The sequence below is a fragment of the Primulina huaijiensis genome, chromosome 5 (assembly GCF_012295235.1).
Source record: "Primulina huaijiensis isolate GDHJ02 chromosome 5, ASM1229523v2, whole genome shotgun sequence".
Classification (NCBI taxonomy): Eukaryota; Viridiplantae; Streptophyta; class Magnoliopsida; order Lamiales; family Gesneriaceae; genus Primulina; species Primulina huaijiensis.
The window spans coordinates 19,810,228-19,820,284 of record NC_133310.1 but is presented as its reverse complement, the minus strand read 5'-3'; the positions used below and the strand labels follow the sequence as shown (position 1 = coordinate 19,820,284).

At 28.6% G+C, this 10,057-nt stretch overlaps 2 protein-coding genes across 2 annotated transcripts; both read left to right on the top strand.

Moving 5' to 3' along the window:
- The first annotated feature begins 316 nt into the window (after window positions 1–316).
- On the top strand, window positions 317–965 carry LOC140977836 (membrane protein PM19L-like). Its single transcript, XM_073442568.1, has 3 exons — window positions 317–564; window positions 661–706; window positions 778–965. Exons 1-3 carry the CDS (start codon window positions 392–394, stop codon window positions 871–873), a joined length of 315 nt encoding a protein of 104 aa, XP_073298669.1. The 5' UTR covers window positions 317–391; the 3' UTR covers window positions 874–965.
- Window positions 966–7,111: 6,146 nt separating this feature from the next.
- Window positions 7,112–9,192, top strand: LOC140977819 (GDSL esterase/lipase At1g29670-like). The gene is made up of 5 exons (XM_073442553.1): window positions 7,112–7,616; window positions 7,693–7,817; window positions 7,937–8,179; window positions 8,554–8,803; window positions 8,925–9,192. Exons 1-5 carry the CDS (start codon window positions 7,361–7,363, stop codon window positions 9,137–9,139), a joined length of 1,089 nt encoding a protein of 362 aa, XP_073298654.1. The 5' UTR covers window positions 7,112–7,360; the 3' UTR covers window positions 9,140–9,192.
- Window positions 9,193–10,057: the final 865 nt, after the last annotated feature.

The window sequence follows — 10,057 nt, the reverse complement described above, 5'->3', positions numbered from 1 at the left end:
ATACATATATATATATATATATATATGTATATAGATGTATATATGTATATATATAGATGTATATATGTATATATATGTATATATGTATATATGTATAAAATATATGTACATTGACAAAATATAGTTAACTAATTAGGTTGTTTTTTGTTTTAGTCATGTAAATATAGTTTGTCAATATACCTTATTTAATACTTTGGAAACTCATAATTAACTAGATTACTTTATTGAGTTATTTATTAAATAGTTTGTCAATGTACAATTAGTTAAATTATGTAAGCGCACAAAATAGTTGCAACAGTTTTATAAATACTGATCCACATACGGTCTTGGGGTGTACGTAACAGGTCCGGGATTCGATTTACCCGCACATTTCTCTCCGATATATTTTCCAATGGGGAACGCAGCCACCGGTTTCTTCGTGGTGTTTGCTTTGATAGCAGGCGTGGTTGGAGTTGCATCGGCTATATCCGGGTTAATCCATCTACGATACTGGGATGCCGATAGCATGCCTGCTGCTGCGTCTGCTGCCAGCATTGCCTGGACTCTTACACTCCTAGCCATGGGGTAATATAATTAAAATCCATTTTCTATTATATTTCTAATGCATGTTTTAGTTTCAGCTGACGACTAACAGTAGTGCTTGTACTTTTTTTGGGTCAGTTTTGCCTGCAAGGAGATTGAACTACATAATCGAAATGCCCGTCTGGTGAGTAATTTCAGAAGATATATTTGATTTTCCGACAAATATATAATGAAATCATTTTGTTTTACGTACAGAGAACAATGGAAGCTTTCATGATAATCCTGTCAGCTACTCAACTCTTTTACATAGCTGCCATTCATGGCAGTTCTTCAATTCGGAGACGAGTTTAAGCATCAAATGGAGTACTATTAATGTGTGATTAATTTGTTTGTTTGATTGTTTCTTTCTTTCTTTCTCGAATCGGTTCGATGATTTTTCTTTTCTTCATTTGTGTTGATGCAAACATTCTGTTTATTCAAATTATAAGTTTTGTGAATCAAAACGTAACAAATTATCATGCATGCATGTTATGAATCAAAGTTATGAGAGTTGACTTATATATACAAAAATTAACAAGAAATCAGCTGTAATTTCTTTAAAGTAAGGTAATTACAAAGTAAAATATTCAAATTTCTAGATCATCTAGGAATTATTTGCTAGAAAAATTCAGTATGCTTAATTGTACCGGAAGAAATCTGAATAAAAAAACTAATTCCAAGTCATGAATACATCAATATTCTATACTTGTTCCCAAAGTCAAAACGTGTTAGGCCGTTCAGCTCTTTTCTAACCTGTAATTAATGAAAAACAAGTTTTGTCCTTATAATCTAACTATTATTTATTGTGCATTACATAAATAAATTAAATATTATCAGATAGGTAACTAACTTACAAAATGCATATTTAAATTAGCATTCTCACAGAACAAAAAAAATATTAAAATTTTGAAATATTTTTCAAGAAACATAGAAGTTTCAGTATAAAATTAAATTTGTATACACCAAAATTTTAAAAATTATAAATTTCCAATTTTGAGTACTTGTGTTTGACGGGATTAAACGCTCTACTAGTTTTATCTCGTAACGATAATATTAAAATTAAAATCGCAATAATTCAAATTGAAATTTGAAAACCAACTTAGAAAATTTAGTGTTCAATTTATATATAAAATAAGGCTTCTATACATATTTAAAACAAAATATATCAGCATATAGTTTTTTTTTTTTAAATGATACTACCATTAATGCATGAATTTCCTGCTATATAGGGACTGCAGTGCCACATTCCCACTTGGAGTACTAAGGACTTTAATGAATTAAAACATAAAGTCATAATGTCAAAAAAATGAAGGATATAATATATGAGTGATATGTCAAAAATTGGTGATATGATGTACTAATGTGTTCGAGCATTCCCCACTGATATATTAGAAATAATACCCAGATTTACTTGGACCATACTTGATATTTATATGCGTTGAATTGTGACTTACCTTATGTATAGATTTTGATTTGACTTGTTGGGATTTACGGGACAGACTCATTATTCAGCGAGTTTCTTTGAGATATATGTTACGGTCTAACTCATTAGCTAGTGATATTGTTTTATTTGATCTATGAACAATTTTACAAAGATGTTTAACACGAGAGACATATTGAACATTTAAACGAACATGTAACAACTCCTAGAGACACATTTTAAAGTCATTAGGCATGTAAAATTAAAGTGTAAAATATTATTAGTGAGATGAACCATAATATCAAATATTGAATACCATACACCATCATCAACAATAATTCTGATGTTAATTTTGGCTGTATCTATAATATTCTCCTTTTTGTAGTCAACCTTCTTTATATAAATCTATCTAGTGATGTTATTTACACTTCAAATTATCTTTTTATCTAACTAGTTATGAAGATTAACCACCTTAAATGTTAGTTAATTTTCCAAACTTACTATACATTGATATTCTCATTAACTATTATAAAAATTATATTTTAAGATTTAATCATAATTTTTATTTTATACAATTATATAACTAACATAAGTAATTTTTTAATTAATATAACACCTGAAATTTTGATTGGACATATACATTTCATTTAAATTCAATAGTACCTGTTTGAATTTTATTTCGTTTAATTTGATATATATTTATTGTGTTGTAAGATTAATAAACTTTTGAGCACCTCAATTTTTTATGTATTTTTTTGGGAAGAGAAAATATTAAACCAAAATTTATGTACCCCTATTAAAATTTGGGATAAAGTTTTAATATTTTATATTTTATTCTTACAACAAAAGAATTATGACAAAAATTTAAAATGTCACATCTTTAGTTGTTTTTTAAAATAAAATTCTTAGTGGCCGGTTGATGTACAAAAGATATTTATTGTGTTTAAATAAATATATTTATTGTGTTGTAAGATTAATAAACTTTTGAGCACCTCAATTTTTTATGTATTTTTTTGGGAAGAGAAAATATTAAACCAAAATTTATGTACCCCTACTAAAATTTGGGATAAATTTTTAATTATTTTATATTTTTTCTTACAATAAAAGAATTATGACAAAATTTTAAAATGTTAACATCTTTAGTTGTTTTTTTAAAATAAAATTCTTAGTGGTTGATGTACAAAAGTTTTATATTTAGATTTTTTTAAATATAAATCAAAATTTTACAATACAAAGAAAGTAAATGTAAGAGGAAATTTGTCTAGCAATTGACTAATTAGATAAGAAGAAGTTGCTATTAATGCTTTTTGGAATGTGAATAATTCTCTTCTATTTAATGTCCAACTTCCTCTTATTATCCGAGTGTACTTTTNTTTTTTTTTTTTTTTTTACAGAGAACAATGGAAGCTTTCATGATAATCTTGTCAGCTACTCAACTCTTTTACATAGCTGCCATTCATGGCAGTTCTTCAATTAGGAGACGAGTTTAAGCATCAAATGGAGTACTATTAATGTGTGATTAATTTGTTTGTTTGATTGTTTCTTTCTTTCTTTCTCGAATCGGTTCGATGATTTTCTTTTCTTCATTTGTGTTGATGCAAACATTCTATGTTTATTCAAATTATAAGTTTTGTGAATCAAAACGTAACAAATGATCATGCATGCATGTTATGAATCAAAGTTATGAGTTGGCTTATATATACAAAAATTAACAGGAAATCATCTATCTTTCTATAAAGTAAGGTAATTGCAAAGTAAACTATTCAAATTTCTAGATCGTCTAGGAATTATTTGCTAGAAAAATTCAGTATGCTTGTATCGGAAGAAATCTAAATAAAAAAACTAATTCCAAGTCATGAATACATATCAATATTCTAAATTTGTTCCCAAAGTCAAAACGTGTTAGGCCGTTCAGCTCTTTTCTAACCTGTAATTAATGCAAAAACAAGTTTTGTCCTTATAATCTAACTATTCTTGATTGTGCATTACATAAATAAATTAAATATTATCAGATAGGTAACTAACTTACAAAATGCATATTTAAATTAGAATTCTCACAGAACTAAAAAAATATTTAAATTTTGAATTATTTTTTAAGAAACATAGAAGTTTCAGTGTAAAATTAAACTTCTATACACCAAAATTTTAAAAATGATAAATTTCCAATTTTGTGTACTTGTGTTTGACGGGATTAAACGTTCCTACTAGCTAGTTTTCTCTCGTAACGATAATATTAAAATTAAAATCGCAATAATTCAAATTGAAATTTTAAAACCAACTTAGAAAATTATTGTTCGATTTATATATAAAATAAGGCTTCTATACATATTTAAAACAAAATATATCAGCATGCATATAGTTTTTTTTTTTTTTTTTAAATGATACTACCGTTAATGAATTGCCTGCTATATAGGGACTGCAGTGCCACATTCCCACTTGCAGTACTAAGGACTTTAATGAATTAAAACATAAAGTCATATGTCAAAAAAATGAAGGATATAATATATGAGTGATATGTCAAAAATTGGTTATAGGATGTACTCAATGTGTTCCAGCGTGCCCCACTGACCTATATTTACTTGGACCACACTTGATATTTATATGTGCTGAATTGTGACTTACCTTATGTATAGATTTTCATTTGACTTGTTGGGATTTACGGGACAGACTCATTATTCAGCGAGTTTCTTTGAAATATATGTTACGGTCTAACTCATTAGCTAGTGATATTGTTTTATTTGATCTATGAACAATTTTACATAGATGTTTAACACGAGAGACATATTGAACATTTGAACGAACATGTAACAACTCCTAGAAACATATTTTAAACCCATTAGGCATGCAAATTAAAGCGTATAATATCATTAGTGAGATGAGCCATACTTATCAACTATTGAATACCATACACCATCGTCAACAATAATTCTGATGTTAATTTTGGATGTATATTTAATATTCTCCTTTTTGCAGTCAACCTTCTTTATATAAATCTATATAGTGATGTTATTTACACTTCAAATTATCTTTTTATCTAACTAATTATGAAGATTAACTAACTTAAATGTTAGTTAATTTTCCAAACTTACTATACATTGATATTCTCATTAACTATTATAAAAATTATATTTTAAGATTTAATCATAATTTTTATTTTATACAATTTTATAACTAACATAAGTAATTTTTTAATTAATATAACACCTTAAATTTTGATACGACATATACATTTGATTTAAATTCAATAGTACCTGTTTGAATTTTATTTCGTTTAATTTGATATATATTTATTGTGTTGTAAGATTAATAAACTTTTGAGCACCTCAATTTTTTATGTATTTTTTTGGGAAGAGAAAATATTAAACCAAAACTTATGTACCCCTATTAAAATTTGGGATAAAGTTTTAATTATTTTATATTTTATTCTTACAACAAAAGAATTATGACAAAAATTTAAAATGTTACATCTTTAGTTGTTTTTTAAAATAAAATTCTTAGTGGCCGGTTGATGTACAAAAGATATTTATTGTGTTTAAATAAATATATTTATTGTGTTGTAAGATTAATAAACTTTTGAGCACCTCAATTTTTTATGTATTTTTTTGGGAAGAGAAAATATTAAACCAAAATTTATGTACCCCTACTAAAATTTGGGATAAATTTTTAATTATTTTATATTTTTTCTTACAATAAAAGAATTATGACAAAATTTTAAAATGTTAACATCTTTAGTTGTTTTTTTAAAATAAAATTCTTAGTGGTTGATGTACAAAAGTTTTATATTTAGATTTTTTAAATATAAATCAAAATTTTACAATACAAAGAAAGTAAATGTAAGAGGAAATTTGTCTAGCAATTGACTAATTAGATAAGAAGAAGTTGCTATTAATGCTTTTTGGAATGTGAATAATTCTCTTCTATTTAATGTCAAACTTCCTTTTATTATCCGAGTGTACTTTTTAATATTTCTTTAAGAATTTAATATATTCAAACCATCGTAAATCTCTGGCCAAAATTTAAATATTTGATATTAATTTACAGTGGTTTCAACCTTACTTTTCTCCAATATTTATTTCTTAATAAATAACATTCTTTAATTCTTTTAAATTATAACCCTCCTTGACTTTATACAACATTCATATATTTCATTTATAGCCCCCTCACTTCAAGGCTCTCCCACATAACATGGCATATTTAGAGCATTTATAAACTATATGTGGGTATGATTAATTGACTATGTATTTTTTATATATACAAGTTTAATATCAATATTTAGAAAATATTTTGAATGTGTTTCATAATTTGAAATTATTTGGAGGAACATAATCGATCTTTGATGCGGTATTTAATTTCTGAAATGTTAATGTAGACATCTTGTATGAAAATGTCTTAGAGTAACAATTTCGATGTAACATAAAATGAATCGTGTAGGCTAATGATATTTTATATATAAAAAGAGTGCAAATTTTTTTTTTTATCTTGACTAAAATATTAATTATTCATTTTAAAGATAAAGAGTGAAAGTTTCTAAAATCTGTCCACAAATCAACCAATTAGTTAGAAAAAACTGCGGTTTTAATTCGTTCGGTATGTTATCAAATTTCAGTTTTATTATATTATCCTTCTAGCGATGTTGGCACATCAACATACAGTTATATGGAAGACTTACAAAAATTGCCAAAAATAAAATATGAACGACTAAAACTGAAAATTGTCTAATATATAGATTATCAAAATCACGAAGAAACAAATATAATAGACCAAAATTACAACTTTCTGGATTACATAACTGACCCAAAAAAAAAAAAAATCACTTTCTCATTTTTTAAGAAATGGAGTAGAAAAAATGCCACAAAAATAAAAGTTAGGGAGAAAAAAAGGGTCAGAAATAAGCTTCACCTCTATGTTAGGTAGCCTTCCCTTTCCCTATGAGGAAGGTTACCCTTGCCGATTCATGCCAGACCTTTCCTTATCATATTATACCGGGAAACCTATTATATTACATAGATCGGATGCTAAAACCACCTCGCCTTGAAAAAGGAAAGCTTCGTCTTACTCTGTCAAAGATCATATTTGTCAGAGAAAATTAATTCATATATGTATCCAACTTCTCGTTGTTATACCAAAGCACAACCTTTGACTTTAAATTCATTATATATATATATGTATATCTTCAGTGTATAATTAGATCGAAGTTTAGTTTATTTTTCATTAAAATGTAAAAGCTTATACGCTAGTACTGATCTTTCTTGAATCCACCCTTGCATAGCTTAATTAAGATTTTGTAACAGGTTCTATAAATAGCTATCCAATGCAAACTTTCTGATTCATTATCTCCCAGCTCTCCAATTAATTTTTCATCCAATAATAATTCTTTTCATGGATCGAATTATCATTATTCATGCAAAATGGGTTATGTTTTTTACGCTATGCTGCATTTCTATGAAATTCCGAGTAATGATCCGTGGCCAGCAAGTCCCTTGTCTATTCTTCATGGGAGATTCCTTATCTGATAATGGAAATAATAACATGCGTATAACAGTTGCCAAGGCAAATTATCAACCTTACGGGATTGATTATCCTGCCGGCCCGACCGGAAGATTCAGCAACAAGAAAAACGTTCCAGATTATTTGGGTTCATTTCATTCCATATTTCCTCCCTCTTCATCATGTTATTTGTATATGTATAAATGTTCAGTTTGTGTATGCAGCTCAGTCGCTAGGATTTGCTAATCCCGTCCCACCTTTCGCAACGGCAACAGGAACAAGTGTCAAGAAAGGAGTTAATTATGCATCAGGAGCAGCAGGAATCCTCGACGATACAGGAGGAGCTCTAGTAATTATTACATATATTGCTTCGTTAGATTCATTAGTTTTTGTTTTTATTTATAAATTTTTAGGATCATAAAATCCAAAGGATGCACATGCTAATTATTTTTGTATGTATTTTGCTAGGGTGATGTGATCAGTTTGAACAGACAGTTGTTAAATCATCAAATTACGATCGCTCGTTTGTTGCTTATACTTGGCCCGTTTGGAGTCACTTCATACCTCAACAAGTGCTTGTATGCAGTGAATATGGGCAGCAATGACTATATTAACAACTATTTGTTGCCACAATATTATCCCTCAAGTAAATTGTTTACACCAGATGAGTTTGCTCAACGCTTGATGCAACAATACACTCGACAGCTCAAGGTGATCATTACTATTATTTTATTATGGGGAAATTAAAAATTTTAGTCGTGTCTGCTTATTGATTTCCGTTGTCAAAGTTCAGTATTAATCTTACAATATCTTTCAAGTTTTTACATTTTAGACATTTTTCATTAGGAATGCTGGTGTAACATTGCACACAAAGATAATAGGCTCAAACCGAATTTTCACTGCATAGATTACGAAAATCGCAAAAGTCCAATATACATAACAAAAAATGCAATTTTTCTTAGTTTTTTTTTATTTAATTATACGTGTTGCACACATATCAATTTGTTTGGGAGCAACTTATTGTACAATTCCAAGAAACTAAAGCATATCATATTTTTGATATTTCATGTATTATTTGTCACCAGAGCTTGTACAACAGTGGGGCAAGAAAGGTGGCAGTTTTTGGTCTTGGGCTGCTCGGCTGCATTCCTCAAGTGTTGGCCACAACTCCGGCTAATGCATCGGGCTGTGTGGATTACGTAAACAACTACGTGCAACTGTTCAACAACAGGTTGAAGCCTCTGGTGGACGACCTCAACACCAATCTACCCGGTGCAAAATTTACCTACATAAACATCACCAGCATTTCACTCAGCTTCAATCCTTCTGCTCTGGGTAAGTGCCAAAACTGAAACGGCGAGAGGATCGATCACCTTATTTCTATTTCTGCTCACTACTTGTTGTTTATGGAGAAACAAAAAGATCATTCATTATATATATAAATTGAATTATGCAGGTATTACGGTTTTCAATGCACCATGCTGTATAGTATCATCAGGAGGCCAGTGTGTTCCCAACCAGGTTCCATGCAGCGACAGGGATCAGTATATTTTCTATGACAATTATCATCCCACGGATATAATAAATCAGGCGACAGCTGCCAGATCATATAATGCTATTTCACCATACGATGCATCTCCATTCGACATCAGTCAGCTTGCTCAACAATAAATTATATATATAAGCCAACATCTCAGAATTACATGTAATATGTGTATGTGTATGTGTATGTGTGTGTGCGTACACACACACACACACACCATTTCCTTGAATAATAATAATAATAATGGGTTTTACGTGTTAATGCAGGACTAATCTCAGAGAATGTGATGAATATTCACTTTTGTTTTGTTCTTGGAAATGATTATAATTTTATTATAAAGATATTATTGACGTGTAACATGTTGGATTCTCGAAATCACAAATTCTATACAAATTTAGTTTATTTAATGCAGTGTGTATTTTGAAGTTTAAAAATGTAGTTCAACAACAACAATAATAATAATCATCGAATTTAAACTACATAGGATAGGATCATATATAAGTCTTGGGGATATATAGATTATAGTATAATGATAAATTAGGGTTAAATAGGTAGGGTTAATATATTGAATCAATCCGAAACCAATCTAAATTTTGTATGCCTCGAGATCGAGGTTAGTCGACACCGATAGTGTTTTACAACCACACAATTGAAAACAATAAGCTTCGTAGTATATTATAAACTAAAAACCAGTTTATTACTCATAATCAATCATAAAATTATTTTTACAAAGTAAATTATTAAAACGATAAAAATATGCGGAAGCGTTTACAACTTACTAAGCGAAAACTAAAATAACTTCTTGACTCATCTTAATATCATCCTCAAAACCAGTCTTGTTCATCTTCCTCGATTTCTTCTTCTGGCTTATTTGAGAATGGTAGAGTAAAGGGTTAGTCTTATGATCGTCACTCAGTAATTGAGGACCGTTCGAGCACATACATAACAAATATACATGAATTTCGAAAACCACATATCATATCATGCCTAACATGATTCTCAAAACATGTCATCATCATAAGCATAATAATAATTTTGGCCAAGGC

Bases quoted from the DNA above. Each gene is read 5' to 3' on its own strand.
- LOC140977836 (XM_073442568.1), top strand. From the start codon at position 392: ATGGGGAACGCAGCCACCGGTTTCTTCGTGGTGTTTGCTTTGATAGCA. The intron at 565-660 runs GTAATATAATTA...TTTTTGGGTCAG, and splicing joins CTTACACTCCTAGCCATGGG to TTTTGCCTGCAAGGAGATTG. The intron at 707-777 runs GTGAGTAATTTC...TTTTACGTACAG, and splicing joins ATAATCGAAATGCCCGTCTG to AGAACAATGGAAGCTTTCAT.
- LOC140977819 (XM_073442553.1), top strand. From the start codon at position 7,361: ATGGATCGAATTATCATTATTCATGCAAAATGGGTTATGTTTTTTACG. The intron at 8,180-8,553 runs GTGATCATTACT...ATTTGTCACCAG, and splicing joins AATACACTCGACAGCTCAAG to AGCTTGTACAACAGTGGGGC. The intron at 8,804-8,924 runs GTAAGTGCCAAA...TGAATTATGCAG, and splicing joins CTTCAATCCTTCTGCTCTGG to GTATTACGGTTTTCAATGCA.